Source organism: Salmo trutta, chromosome 10, assembly GCF_901001165.1.
Source record: "Salmo trutta chromosome 10, fSalTru1.1, whole genome shotgun sequence".
In the NCBI taxonomy this organism is placed as follows: Eukaryota; Metazoa; Chordata; class Actinopteri; order Salmoniformes; family Salmonidae; genus Salmo; species Salmo trutta.
The window spans coordinates 32676970-32692922 of record NC_042966.1 but is presented as its reverse complement, the minus strand read 5'-3'; the positions used below and the strand labels follow the sequence as shown (position 1 = coordinate 32692922).

The 15953-nt window shown below is 43.4% G+C and overlaps 1 protein-coding gene across 2 annotated transcripts in view; it reads right to left on the bottom strand.

The window, feature by feature from the left end:
• LOC115201576 (inactive heparanase-2) overlaps nt 1-15953 on the bottom strand; it is a 155356-nt gene that overhangs the window by 54409 nt on the left and 84994 nt on the right. For both annotated transcript variants that reach the window (XM_029765338.1, XM_029765339.1), the window contains 2 exons: nt 15127-15298; nt 12338-12385 (listed from right to left, as the gene is read on the bottom strand). In XM_029765338.1, coding sequence (XP_029621198.1) covers nt 12338-12385; nt 15127-15298 — 220 coding nt within the window. The remainder of the gene's footprint in view (nt 1-12337; nt 12386-15126; nt 15299-15953) is intronic.

Below are 15953 nucleotides of genomic sequence, written 5' to 3'. Positions count from 1 at the left end.
GTTCTTGTTTATTGTTTTCCCGTGTATGCTTTATTCAAAATAAATATAAAGATGAGTATTCACATCCCGGCTGAATTTTGGTCAATTCAACACGGCTACACCTGTGACAGAACAACCCACCTTAAAAGGACCAAGCAGCGGAGGAAATCTGGTGAGGACCGGGGAACACGGCTGGTAAGGGAGCCCGAGAGGCAGTCCCAATAATTATTTTGGGGGGGGCACAAGGGTAGTTTGGCTGGGCGAGGATGGAGCCCCAGGCCAGCTCCCCGTACCCTTTTTGGGAAGAGACAAACTGGACAGGTCCCGTGCTTTGGGATGATGGGTGCTGTGGCGAGGCCGGGTATTTTCAGGCCGGTACGCGCAGTACCAGCGCACCGCATGTGCCAGGGGAAAGTGGGCATCCAGCCAGTAGTGGGGATGCTAATCCTGCGCTCGAGACCACCAGTGCGCCTCTACGGTCCAGTGTCTCCCGCTACACACGCTAGCCTTGAGGTGCGTGTCTCCAGGCTGGCACGTCCAGTACCAGCCCCACGCATCAGGCTTCTAGTGCGTCAGCCCAGCATCGCCAGTCTGGAGCCGCCAGAGCCGCCCGCCAGTCTGGAGTGCGCCAGAGCCGCCCGCCAGTCTGGAGCCGCCAGAGCCGCCCGCCAGTCTGTAGCCGCCAGAGCCGCCCGCCAGTCTGGAGCCGCCAGAGCCGCCTGCCAGTCTGGAGCCACCAGAGCCACCCGCCAGACCGGAGCCGCCAGGGTCATCAGCCAGGCGAGCGCAGCCAGGGTCGCCCGCCAGCCGAGTGCAGCCAGGGTCGCCCGCCAGCCGGGTGCAGCCAGGGTCACCCGCCAACCGGGCGCAGCAGGAATCGCCCGCCAACCGGGCGCAGTCAGGGTCGCCCACCAGTCCTCCGACGTGGCCAGGGGCGCCATCTAAGTGGGCGACGCCGAGGGTGGAGCGGGGTCCACGTCCCGCACCTGAGCCGCCTCCAATATAGGTGGGTTGGGGAGGGGGGGTGTAGCACAGGTGCCGTCGTTGATGGCCCTTCCCTCCCTTTTTGTTTAGGGAGGTATTTGGTTTTGTTTTTGGTGTGGTATTGGGGATATTTGTGTTTTTTTTGTTAGGTGCATTCGGGGTATGCACCTTTAGGGGGGGGTACTGTCACGTCCTGACCAGCAGAGGGAGTAGTTGTTTAGTATTGTGGTCAGGACGTGGCAGTAGTACTGGGTATGTGTTTGTCTAGAAATTTCTGTTTCTATGTTGGTCTGTGTGGCTCCCGATCAGGGACAGCTGGTTATCGTTGTTCCTGATTGGGAGTCATATATTAGGAGTGTGTTTGTCACCTGGTTTTTGTAGGTTGTTGTATATTTCGCACTGCTAGTGAATGTATAGCCTGTGAGACTGTCACTAGTTGTTCTTGTTTATTGTTTTCCCGTGTATGCTTTATTCAAAATAAATATAAAGATGAGTATTCACATCCCGGCTGCGTTTTGGTCGATTCAACACGGCTACACCTGTGACATTAAGCCTTTTTGCCACAACTTTGGAAGTATGCTTGGGGTCATTGTCCATTTGGAAGGCTCATTTGCGACCAAGCTTTAACTTTCTGACTGATGTCTTTGAGATGTTGCTTCAATATATCCACATAATTTTCCTGCCTCATGATGCCATCTATTTTGTGAAGTGCACCAGTCCCTCCTGCAGCAAAGCACCCCCACAACATGAGGCTGCCACCGCCGTGCTTCATGGTTGGGATGGTGTTCTTCGGCTTGCAAGCGTTCTCCTTTTTCCTCCAAACATAACGATGGTCATTATGGCAAAACAGTTATATTTTTGTTTTATCAGACCAGAGGACATTTCTCCAAAAAGTATGATCTTTGTCCTCATGTGCAGTTGCAAACCGTAGTCTGGCTTTTTTTATGGCGGTTTTGGAGCAGTGGCTTCTTCCTTGCTGAGCGGCCTTTCAGGTTATGTCGATATAGGACATGTTTTACTGTGGATATAGATACTTTTGTACCTGTTTCCTCCAGCATCTTCACAAGGTCCTTTGCTGTTGTTCTGGGATTGATTTGCACTTTTTGCACCCAAGTACGTTCATCTCTAGGAGACAGAATCCATCTCCTTCCTGAGAGGTATGACGGCTGCGTGGTCCCATGGTGTTTATTCTTGCGTACTATTGTTTGTACAGATGAACGTGGCACCTTCTGGCGTTTGGACATTTCTCCCAAGGATGAACCAGACTTGTGGAGGTCTACAATTTTTTTCTGAGGTCTTGGCTGATTTCTTTTGATTTTCCCATGATGTCAAGCAAAGAGGCGTTGAGTTTGAAGGTAGGCCTTAAAATACATCCACAGGTACACGTCCAATTGACTCAAATTTTGTCAATTAGCCTATCAGAAGCTTCTAAAGCCATGACATTATTTTCTGGAATTTTCCAAGCTGTTTAAAGGCGCAGTCAACTTAGTGTATGTAAACTTCTGACCCACTGGAATTGTGATACAGTGAATTAGAAGTGAAATAATCTGTCTGTAAACAATTGTTGGAAAAATTACTTGTGTCATGCACAAAGTAGATATCCTAACCAACTTGCCAAAACTATAGTTTGTTAACAATACATTTGTGGAGTGGTTGAAAAACGAGTTTTAATGACCCCAACCTAAGTGTATGTAAACTTCTGACTTCAACTGTATCTGTGCAGTTTAGATAATGATTTGATACCTAGCTAGCTGAGATGCTAACAGAGAGAGCTATTTAATCATGCGAATGTGCATGTCCAAATATTAATGATGTCTGGAATCCGACAGTTTCACCGGAATTATCAAATGGCAAGAGTCAGATAAATGTCAATCCTCAACATCAACAGCTTGTATAGACACTGTTTAGCTGAGACTCATCTCGTGACAGGTGGGCTGGTAGTCTTTTTCTGAAATAAATATTTTCACATGACTTGCTGTCAACTGAAATGGTGCTCACATAACTTTCATTCGTTATAGTGCTGAGCGATTAGTGCTTCTTGAAGTCTGTTCGGTTTTGGTTTGATTATTTAAAAATCATCGCTTTCTTTCATTTACAAAAAAAAAACATTATATGCATTATGAAATAATGAAATTACAATTATTTTAAAGGAAATTCCAAAGCCCAGAATAATAGACATGAAATTGTCAAAACAAATATTCCATTATGCCAGGTCCACATTGGGTAGACATCAATAGAAAAACAGGAAATTACTATGAAATAATAAAACATTTCAGTTGTGTATATGACTTTGTTTGACTTTTTTTCATTCCTTAAAGTCATCATCTCATCTCTGTTCAGGCTGTAGCAGTCAGCCAGACAGTTGTCTACAGTGAGGGAAAAAAGTATTTGATCCCCTGATATTTTGTACATTTGCCCACTGACAAAGAAATGATCAATCTTTAATTTTAATGGTAGGTTTATTTGAACAGTGAGAGACAGAATAACAACCAAAAAATCCAGAAAAACGCATGTCAAAAATGTTATAAATTGATTTGCATTTTAATGAGGGAAATAAGTATTTGACCCGTCTCAATCAGAATGATTTCTGGCTCCCAGGTGTCTTTTATACAGGTAATGAGCTGAGATTAGGAACACACTCTTAAAGGGAGTGCTCCTATGTCATGTTCTGACCAGTAAAGGGGTTATTTGTTATTGTAGTTTGGTCAGGACATGGCAGGGGGTGTTTGTTTTGTGGTTCGGGGTTTGTTGGGCTATGTGTTTATGTAGAGGGGTGTTTGTTTAGAGTTGGGTTTTGGGGTTTTGTTTAATGTTCTATGTTAGTATATTTCTATGTTCTATGTTCTAGTCTAGTCTTTCTATGTTTAGTTGATGGGGTTGACCTTCAATTGGAAGCAGCTGCTCCTCATTGCTTCTAATTGAAGGTCTTATTTAAGAGGGGTGTTTTTGTCATGGGATTTGTGGGTAGTTGTCTCCTTGTTTAGTGTCGTTTGTTGTGTTTGTATACGTGTTTCGTTTGTTTTTCCTTCTTTTTACCAATTAAAGAAGATGAGTATACACATTCCCGCTGCACCTTGGTCCAATCATTACGACACCCGTTACATCCTAATCTCAGCTTGTTACCTGTATAAAAGACACCTGTCCACAGAAGCAATCAATCAATCAGATTCCAAACTCTCTACCATGGCCAAGACCAAAGAGCTCTCCAATGATGTCAGGGACAAGATTGTAGACCTACACAAGGCAGGAATGGGCTACAAGACCATCGGCAAGCAGCTTGGTGAGAAGGTAACAACAGTTGGTGCGATTATTCGCAAATGGAAGAAACACAAAAGAACTGTCAATCTCCCTCGGCCTGGGGCTCCATGCAAGATCTCACCTCGTGGAGTTGCAATGATCATGAGAACGGTGAGGAATAAGCCCAGAACTACACAGGAGGATCTTGTCAATGATCTCAAGGCAGCTGGGACCATAGTCACCAAGAAAACAATTGGTAACACACTACGCCGTGAAGGACTGAAATCCTGCAGCGCCGGCAAGGTCCCCCTGCTCAAGAAAGCACATATACATGCCCGTCTGAAGTTTGCCAATGAACATCTGAATGATTCAGAGGACAACTGGGAGAAAGTGTTGTGGTCAGATGAGACCAAAATGGAGCTCTTTGGCATCAACTCAACTCGCCGTGTTTGGAGGAGGAGGAATGCTGCCTATGACCCCAAGAACACCATCCCCACCGTCAAACATGGAGGTGGAAACATTATGCTTTGGGGGTGTTTTTCTGCTAAGGGGACAGGACAACTTCACCGCATCAAAGGGACAATGGATGGGGCATTGTACCATCAAATCTTGGGTGAGAACCTCCTTCCTTCAGCCAGTGCATAGAAAATGGGTCGTGGATGGGTATTCCAGCATGGCAATGACCCAAAACACACGGCCAAGGCAACAAAGGAGTGGCTCAAGAAGAAGCACATTAAGGTCCTGGAGAGGCCTAGCCAGTCTCCAGACCTTAATCCCATAGAAAATCTGTGGAGGGAGCTGAAGGTTCGAGTTGCCAAACGTCAGCCTCGAAACCTTAATAACTTGGAGAAGATCTGCAAAGAGGGATGGGACAAAATCCCTCCTGAGATGTGTGCAAACCTGGTGGCCAACTACAAGAAACGTCTGACCTCTGTGATTGCCAACAAGGGTTTTGCCACCAAGTACTAAGTCATGTTTTGCAGAGGGGTCAAATACTTATTTCCCTCATTAAAATGCAAATCAATTTATAACATTTTGGACATGCGTTTTTCTGGATTTTTTTGTTGTTATTCTGTCTCTCACTGTTCAAATAAACCTAGCATTAAAATTATAGACTGATCATTTCTTTGTCAGTGGGTAAACGTACAAAATCAGCAGGGGATCAAATACTTTTTTTCCCTGACTGTATGTGCTCCCATACTGTACTGTTTTTAGTCATCCTATTTAGCTTTCTGACAAAATCATTTTCCTAGTTCTTCAAAGTAGATAGGACATACTTTCACAAACTGTCACTGTCCCTCTCGTCGTTGTGTTGTGTAGACTTCACTCCTCTGTCATGCGGTCTATGTGTGTATCTAACCTAATGTAGCAGGCATATTATGCCTCATTCACATTAACCATAAGCACTCCGTTACGTTGCGCCGGATCAAATCAAACATCAAATCTAATCAAATGTTATTTGTCACATGCGCCGAATTCATCAGGTGTAGGTAGACCTTACAGTGAAATTCCCAATTGAATGGGGACCGTCCACAACGAAAGGGAAACACAATGCCCCCTTGTGGTTGAAGGCTCCATTGCGAGACGTTCGCCACATACTTAGAATTTTTCCAAACTCTGCGTCTTCTTCAATCTGGCCAGAGTCCGTTGAAGAAAAGGAAGTTACCAAACCATTATTATAAAAATATGTGGTTTTCAACGATGGATTTATAGGATAGCTAGCAACTTGTAAACAATTATCCATTGGTTTAACTGAGTATTATTTTAATAGCATGTTAAAAGTTATTCTTCATGATAGTTAGCTCCCGTTTTAGTTAATTGTGATGGTAATGACGTTTGTTTTGATGATAATTATTAGGTGGAGGTCGCTAGCTACGGTATAGCCTAGCTTTTAGCTAGCTGCTTTGTAAGATAGCTGACTTGCTAGAAAGTTATAGAAACAAGTTGAGAAAAATGTAACTAAACAAAACATGTTTTATCAATTGAAACAATATATTTCTCCTGTCTTGAATGAAAATGACATATTTTGCAATCTCCCAAAATAAATGTGATCTGTGACGAAAGACTAGGAACCTAAAGGAGAATTTCGAAAGGAACGGAATGACTTGATGTGAGCCAATCTGGCATCCCAACGGTCTGCATTCCATTTACCTCTTTAACGCATCTATGGGGACAAGCGAAGAACCCTCCTGGAAACCTTTTTCTAAGAGTGTAGCGGACATTGGCAGTAACTCTGACATTTTTGTAACGCTTTATTAATTCATCCACAATATACTGTATTTACAGATGCTGTTTGAGCCTTGAAAAAAAGAATGCTATCTAACACTGAACTAACTTCCCAGCTAAACCATTTCTGGTTTCCACTACATTCTCACAATGTTAGTACTGACATGGTGAGAAAGTAAAAATGGCACCTTCTTAAAAATCTCAGGAATATTTGAGAGGTTCCCGGGGATGCCACCCAACCCATGACATGGCTATAATTAAGAGGCGGCAGAGAGGGGCGGTTAGAGCGTTGGGCCAGTTACCGAAAGGTTGCTAGATCGAATCCCTGAGCTGTCAAGGTAAAAATCTGTCGTTCTGCCCCTGAACAAGGCAGTTAACCCACTATTCCTAGGCTGTCATTGAAAATAAGAATTTGTTCCAAACTGATTTGCCAAGTTAAATAAAGGTTAAATAAAAATTAACCAATAACCCCCCGATGAGGTGTGGTATATTGGCAAATACACCATGCCTAAGGGCTGTTCTTATGCATAGTTTAAAGCGGAGTGCCTGGATACAGCCCTTAGCAGTGGTATATTGGCCATATACCACAAACCCTCGAGGTGCCTAATTGCCATTATAAACTGGTTACCAACATACATATAACAATAAACAAGTCATTTTACCTTATGCCCGTGGTATATTGTCTGATATACACAGGGCTGGAATGCTGTTTCAGCCTATCAGCATCCAGAACCCAAATTACCCAGTTTATAACGGCAGATATAATGATTAGAAAGGTTATTCAAGGTGAACTTACATCAGAGTTTAAAGATGCAGGTTCTGGGCCTTTCTTCAGCCATGTTTCATCCTCACTAAATACCCTTTACAGCCGAACCTCAGATTTACCATGTCTTGTTGATGTACAGTTGAATTGTTTTAGAAAACAATCAATACATTTCCTTAAACATCCTGTGTGTGCTTATTCCTTTACCGTTAATATATTCAAAAAAATAGTTAAACAATTCTGGTCACTGCTGGGATGTCTCCTAACGGTATGTCCATGTTTCCTCTCCCCCCCCCCCTCTCTCGTTCTCTCCCCCCTCTCCCCCCTCTCTGTCTCCCCTGTACACTGGTTCTCTCTCTGACGTGCCAGTCTCAGAGCAGTAGAGCAGAGTAGGGTTTATGTAGAGGAATAGTTGAGATGTAGATAAATACCAGATTTGAGGTTTTAAGATGTCAGAGAGAAGAGAAAGAAAGTTACAAGATAAGAACAAAGGGAGGGAGAACAAAGAGGCAGAAAAGGAGGCAAGTGAGAGAGAGAAAGAAATAGAGAGAGAGGGAGACAAGATACAAAGGGTGCGCTCGTGTGTGTGTGTGTGTGTGTGTGTGTGTGTGTGTGTGTGTGTGTGTGTGTGTGTGTGTGTGTGTGTGTGTGTGTGTGTGTGTGTATGATCATGCCGGGCATGTGCTTGTGAGGATCTTAGCTCTACCACTGAATAAAAGGTGTCCCTTCAGGGAAATGGGCCCCCAGGATTTCCGAGTCCAGCGAGACAGTGAATAAAGTGTAGAGAGCAACACTAATCTCCATCACCCTCCTGCTCATTCTTTCCTCTCGCAGCTCTCTCTGTTTTCTCCATTTAGCTGGAAATAACCTCAGTCACCTTGCTGAGTGTCCAGTCTTCTATACAGTCTTTATGCTCCTATTAATAGAGCAATACTCCCATTCAGACAGAACACAACCACACTATGAGGATGAAGACAAAACACAACCACACTATGAGGATGAAGACAAAACACAACCACACTATGAGGATGAAAACAGAACACAACCACACTATGAGGATGAAGACAGAACACAACCACACTATGAGGATGAAGACAGAACACAACCACGCTGAGGATGAAGACAGAACACAACCACACTATGAGGATGAAGACAGAACACAACCACACTTTGAGGATGAAGACAGAACACAACCACACTATGAGGATGAAGACAGAACACAACCACACTATGAGGATGAAGACAGAACACAACCACACTATGAGGATGAAGACAGAACACAACCACACTATGAGGATGAAGACAGAACACAACCACACTATGAGGATGAAGACAAAACACAACCACACTATGAGGATGAAGACAGAACACAACCACACTATGAGGATAAAGACAAAACACAACCACACTGTGAGGATAAAGACAAAACACAACCACACTGTGAGGATGAAGACAAAACACAACCACACTATGAGGATAAAGACAAAACACAACCACACTGTGAGGATAAAGACAAAACACAACCACACTATGAGGATGAAGACAAAACACAACCACACTATGAGGATGAAGACAGAACACAACCACGCTGAGGATGAAGACAGAACAGTACTGGAGGTACTGGAGAAAGAGAATTTTGAACATGTACTGTAGAGAGGCGTAAGTTAGCATACATTTGGGAAGGTAGGTCTGTATAGGTGTGTGTGTGTGTGTGTCAGAGGCGTGGATGATTAATGTTATCTCTCTAACCCTCTAACCTGAGCTCCCCCACAGAGCCAGATAGAGGAAGATAACAGGCGTGGTGAACTATCTGGTCACAGATACGATTTAGCATGTGTAACACGTGTTTTGTGTTCTTTACATGTAGCATGCTGTTACATGCTAAATTACTCCAATGTGTAAACTGTATCAAATATGCACCATCTAATAGGAGGCACTGCTGGTATGGATGGATTGGTGTAACTTTCTCTCTTTAGAGAAACACAAGACAAAATCCCTTCAGCATCTAAAACAAGTCTTCAAGTCTTTGCCATCAAGCAAGCCTATTGCACTGTTGTTCAGAGTGGCATCTTTTCAGGGCTTGTATTGGTTAAAGTTGGTTTACAGAGGTCAGTCTGTCAAGCAGTCTGTCTGGCAGGAACAAATTAAGTCTTTAGCTCAGTGGCAGAAACCTAATCCTGTGGTGTAAAGAGGATAATTGGCAGTGTGTGTGTGTGTGTGTGTGTGTGTGTGTGTGTGTGTGTGTGTGTGTGTGTGTGTGTGTGTGTGTGTGTGTGTGTGTGTGTGTGTGTGTGTGTGTGTGTGTGTGTGTGTGTGTGTGTGTGTGTGTGTGTGTGTGTGTGTGAAAGCATATGGTTTGTCTTTACCAGTGTGGGTGGTGTTGTACTAAACCTTCTCCTTCCTTTAACTAGCCTGACCTTGGCCTTAACGAGGCCTTGCTCTGGCAGTGTGGTGTGACTGTGTTTGTGTGTGTGTGTGCGTGCGTGTGTGTGTGATAATGAGATAAATATGTGAATACCTTGCACAGAACAGCGGTATTCCCTTATTTTGAAACTACTGCACAGACTATTTGACTTCATTCTGACAGCAATGTAATTTCTTTAGCTCTCTCAGAACGTCAACGACAGATGTTCATTACAAACCACAACACTCAGCCACTTCAAGAACAACATCACAAGACAGAGAAGAGAGGAAACGCAGAGAGAGAGAAATTGAGCGAGAGAGCACAAAAGAGAGAGAGTCAGAGAGAGAGAGAGAGAGAGAAATACCAATCCAAAACCATGGGAGATTGGTTTGCTCAACTCCTCTGTCCTCCATCCTCTCTTCACTTTCAAAGATAACCAAGGAGAGAAGGGGAGGAGAGGCAATGTGGAAACAAATGCGCTTGTATTTAATGAGTGTAACGGCCGTTGCAGGGAGTAGACCAAGGCGCAGCGTGGTTAGTGCTCATCATGAAATTTATTGAAATAAACACTGAATCAAAAACCAAAGTGCAACAGCTAAACAGTTCTGTCAGGGAAGAATACTAAACAGAAATAAACCACCCACAAAACCCAAAGGAAAACAGGCTACCTAAGTATGGCTCCCAATCAGCGACAACGAAGTACAGCTGTCCCTGATTGAGAGCCATACCAGGCCAAAACAAAGAAATACAAAACATAGAAAAAAGGACATAGAATGCACACCCTAGTCACACCCTGGCCAAACCAAAATAGAGAATAAAACCCTCTCTATGGCCAGGGCGTGACAATGAGACTCTCCTTCTTCACTTGTGAGTCATCATGCAAATACATTTTAAAGGGGTGGAATCCCAAATGAAATGTGTAATGTAGTAAAACCTAATTGTAGCTAGTTATGCTGTGGGAGATCTCAAAACTCTTCTGTACTCAGCTAGGATACTTCTGTGCTTCATCAGTGGGAGGAAGCTATCGAGGAGGCTATCAAGGAGACGAGAACACTCACCTACTAACTAATTGACACTCTCCTCGACCACTCGACCACTTATGGGTTTCCGGGTCACGGAGGAGAGAAGACGGAGGAGACGAGGAGAGGGAGATCTCCCCATGTCATTCTTTCAGCAGCTGGTTCTCACTATTGCTTGTATTTTATAAAAGCCATTGTAACATTCCACCCTGAAAATAGCTTGACTGGAATCCCTTTTTATTCAGTTCTAAATTCTTTAAGACGTTTTAATGACAACTTTTGTATTATTATTATTATTAATGTTGTTATTATTATTATTATTATATTTATTGTTGTTGTTGTTATTATCATTAATATTATTATTGTTATTATTATTATGATTGTGTAACGATCATCAAAAGGAGTAGACCAAGGTGCAGCGTGGTAAGTGTTAATATTTCTTTATTGTGCGCAGAGCAGGCACAGGGTATACTGGGCCGTGGAGGCGCACTGGAGGTCTGGAGTGTAGGGCTGGCACAACCCGTCCTGGCTGGATACCCACCATAGCCCGGCAAGCGCGGGGCATTGGAACAGGTCACACAGGTTTGTGCTGGCGAACTGGGGGTACTGTGCGTAGAGCTGGCGCAGGATAACCTGGGCCGAAGAGACGCACCGGAGACCAGGAACGCTGAGCCGGCACAATCCTTCCTGGTAACTCTAGCACGGCACCTGTGGTTGGTATAGCGCCTCGTAATAACGCCGCTCTGCTCTTGCTGCCTCAATCTCCTCCCTCGGGTGGCGATACTCCCCAGCCTGACTCCAGGGTCCTTTCCCGTCCAGAATCTCCTCCCATGTCCAGTTGTCCTGACCACGCTGCTTGGTGCTTTTGTGGTGGGATCTTCTGTAACGATCGTCAAAAGGAGTAGACCAAGGTGCAGCGTGGTAAGTGTTCATATTTCTTTATTGTAACTCAGAATACTAAATCAAAATAATAAACAACGAAAAACAAACGTCACGATCTGCAGGCTTACTGAGCTGTACAAAAACAAGATCCCACACTGAAGGAGGGAAAAAAGGGCTGCCTAAGTATGATTCCTAATCAGAGACAACGATAGACATCTGCCTCTGATTAGGAACCATACTCGGCTAAACACAAAGAAATAGAAAACATAGAATAGCATAGAATGCCCACCCCACATCACACCCTGACCTAACCCAAAAAAGAGAAAATAAACGGCAATCTAAGGTCAGGGCGTGACAGATTGTTATTGTTATTATAATAATAATAATAATAATTATTATTGTTGTTGTTGTTGTTGTTGTTATTGTTGCTATTATTATTGTTATTATTATATGTTTGTATGATTGTTATAATTGTTATTATTGTTATTCTTGTTATTATTATTACTGTTATTATTATTATTGTTATTATTATTGTTGTTATTATTATTGTTGTTGCTGTTATTATTATTTGTGTTATCATTATTGTTGTTATTATTATTCATTTTATTATTGTTGTTATTGTTATTATTATTAGCATTGTTGTTATTATTATTCTTATTATTGTTAGTATTGTTATTATTTTTGTTGTTATTATTATTATTGTTGTTGTTGTTGTTGTTGTTGTTATTATGATTATTATTGTTATTATTATTATTGTTGTTATTATTAAATAGGGAATGTGTGTTTGAAGCTAAGTTATATAGGTATGCAGATATAGGATAGAAAAAGGGGTAAAATACCTACTGTTGCCACGTTACAGCGTCCACAACAGAACCAGCGTTCTTCATGAACCTGGTAATGAAAACACAAGCGAGATCAGCTAATTCAGTTTAAAACACCACTGAAATACAAGCACAACATTTTGGAATGACACACAAAAATAAAAAGCATTTTTATAAAGCGAGGACTTTTGATTAGTCTCATATATATGTGCCTCCTGACCAGGTTGTCAGTGTGTGTGTGTGTGTGTGTGTGTGTGTGTGTGTGTGTGTGTGTGTGTGTGTGTGTGTGTGTGTGTGTGTGTGTGTGTGTGTGTGTGTGTGTGTGTGCGTGTGTGTGTGTGCGTGTGCGTGTATTTCTAACTGTTTGAGCCAAGGAGCCACAACATAAACAAGACATGTGGACCTGTTAGTCTCAACCTGAAACTCTCCTTATTTGGGTCTGAGAGTCTTTCTGGCATGTCTAGATCCTTCTATCTAAACAGCTTGTCAGAAAGGCACAACTCTCACCAGTTAAAGATATTTAGTCTTGGTTACATCTTTTATCTGACACTGATGTTATCTCCGTTCACTTAGCCTCTGTTTCAAAACAAACATGTGCGGCAGACATACACACACACACACACACACACACACACACACACACACGCACACCTGACCATGAGACAAAGACAGACTAGAGGAAAAACCGGGGGAAAGGAGGAGGGAGAGGAGGAGGATGGAGAGGAGGAGGTAGAAGAGGACATGCCTGGACCTCCTGCAAAAACTAAACAATTTTTTGTCAAAAGACATTCAGGAATTCAGCAAACAAATTGTTTAATTTAGGAAATCTGTTCCCAAGTATTCCCACAAATTAAAAAATTGAGGTGATCGTGTCTCAATGTAATCAAGGTATGAAATTATTGTTATTTTGAAATACAGTCTATTTTTGGGTTTAGCTGATGAGTTTGATTTTCAGAAAGTCTTGGAATACCATTTCACACAGGATATTTTGTCCTACAGTATCTTCCTACTAATTCCCAAATGTGTAAATGGTCTTCCAAGACTTTCTCTAAATGAAACCATCATCTCAGCTGTTACATGCTATAGTGAGAGTATTGCTAACATTACTGTTATATACTCTAGGTTGATGTGTTTCTACAGAAAAGATTTAGCCAAAACATTTACATCAAACAGATCTATTTTAGCTGCTCTGATTGCATAATCATCCTACAGCTATGCTCTAGAGCAGGGTTGGCAGGAAGGGCACGGGGGTCACAACAACCCCTGTGCCCCCCCTGCCAAACCCTGCACGCCCCCCCTGCCAACCCCATGTGCCCCCCCTGCCAACCCCTGTGCCCCCCCTGCCAAACCCTGCACGCCCCCCCCTGCCAACCCCTGCACGCCCCCCCTGCCAACCCCTGCACGCCCCCACTGCCAACCCCTGTGCCCCCCCTACCAACCCCTGCACGCCCCCCCTGCCAACCCCTGTGCCCCCCCTACCAACCCCTGCACGCCCCCCCTGCCAACCCCTGTGCCCCCCCTGCCAACCCCTGCACGCCCCCCCTGCCAACCCCTGTGCCCCCCCTGCCAACCCCTGCGCGCCCCCTGCCAACCTCTGTGCCCCCCCTGCCAACCCCTGCACGCCCCACAGTTTGGGAACCACTGTTCTAGAGCATAACGTTTTGGCTAAATCTTTCTGAAAATGAAACTCATCAACTAAACCCTAAAATAGACTATATTTCAAAATAACAATAATTTCATACCTTGATTACATTGAGACATGATCACCTCCTTTTTTAATTTGTGGGAATACTTGGGAACAGTTTTCCTAAATTATATTTTTTTTGCTGAATTCCTGAATTTCTTTTGACTAAAAACGGTTTTCCTCTTGTCATGTCAGTCATTACATACCTTAGACAGCTATTTCTAACATGTCAGTCATTACATACCTTAGACAGCTATTTCTAACATGTCAGTCATTACATACCTTAGACAGCTATTTCTAACATGTCATAAATGTCCAGTTCAACTAGCCCACGTCAGCTAATATTTTTTTAATGTTTTTTTAGCCCATAGATATTGTAATTTTTTCGTCACTTAAATATCACATGAATACACATTAGACATGGCAAAATATATAGAATTGCAAGATTTTTTTTTTTTAAATGCAACATTTTCTCAGCACCCCATGATCAAATTTGAAGAATTGCAGGAAATAAGCTTTAAACCTGCAACATTCTCTCCACCAACAAGAGGGGTGTGAACAGTTTGTGTCATGAACAGTGCTTGTCCCAAAGAAGATGATGTGGCGCGTGAGTGCAGGGGGGGCAGAGTTAAAAAGTTTGGGAACCCCTGCTCTAGAGTGCTGGTCTAAGAAATCCAATCTTTACGCAGTGGAAAAAATCCACCATGTAATATATAACAAATCCCCTGTTTATAGCAAGTCCCAATAGTGGATCTAAGATAGAGGGGTGGAAATGTGTATGAGGTCTAGACAAAGATCCTCTGGTCTGAGAGAGAGAGGAGAGAAGAGAGGAGAAAGAGGAGAGGAGAGAGGAGAGAGAGGAGAGGACAGGTGGGAAATCACTCGGCCACCTTATCAATCCACTGACACTCTATTCAGCTGACAGCCTATTTAACTAGACCAGGACCTGGGACCAGCAGACTGGAGACCTCTACATAAACACTGGGCCTGTGTGTGTGTGTCTGTGTGTGTACTGTTTAAACCGTATTTCCAAAAGATGGTTCTATACTATAGTTTAGGACTTTGTTGACTATATTGACAATCCATAATGCATCTATAATCGAAACGGCGTCAGTGAGGCGCCTCACCCGTCGAGCAGCAGAATGGCGTTCTTGCGTGGTAGTCCAGAGTTAGGGCCGTAGAGGTGTGCTCGGTTGTAGTAGCGTACAGATTGCAGTAGTGTTCTCAGCAGGGTGTAGTCCTTGGCTAGCTGGGTACTGTTAACTGTCTGACCCACCATGCTTCGGTAGCCATTAGGCTCTGGAAAGAGATGGAGAGAGGAATGAAATTAAAGCAATAGTAAAAGTCATAAAATCTGATTTTAAACTAACCCTGGCCTTAACCCTAACCTAATGCCTAACCCTAACCTTAACCACACTGCTAACCCTAATGCCTAAACTTAACCACACTGCTTTCCCTAATGCATAACCCTAACCTTATCCACACTGCTATCCCTAAAGCCTAACCCTAACCTTAACCACACTGCTATCCCTAAAGCCTAACCCTAACCTTAACCACACTGCTATCCATAATGCCTAACCCTAACCTTAACCACACTGCTATCCCTAATGCCTAACCCTAACCTTAACCACACTGCTATCCCTAAAGCCTAACCCTAACCTTAACCACACTGCTATCCCTAAAGCCTAACCCTAACCTTAACCACACTGCTATCCCTAAAGCCTAACCCTAACCTTAACCACACTGCTATCCCTAAAGCCTAACCCTAACCTTAACCACACTGCTATCCATAATGCCTAACCCTAACCTTAACCACACTGCTATCCATAATGCCTAACCCTAACCTTAACCACACTGCTATCCCTAATGCCTAACCCTAACCTTAACCACACTGCTATCCCTAAAGCCTAACCCTAACCTTAACCACACTGCTATCCCTAAAGCCTAACCCTAA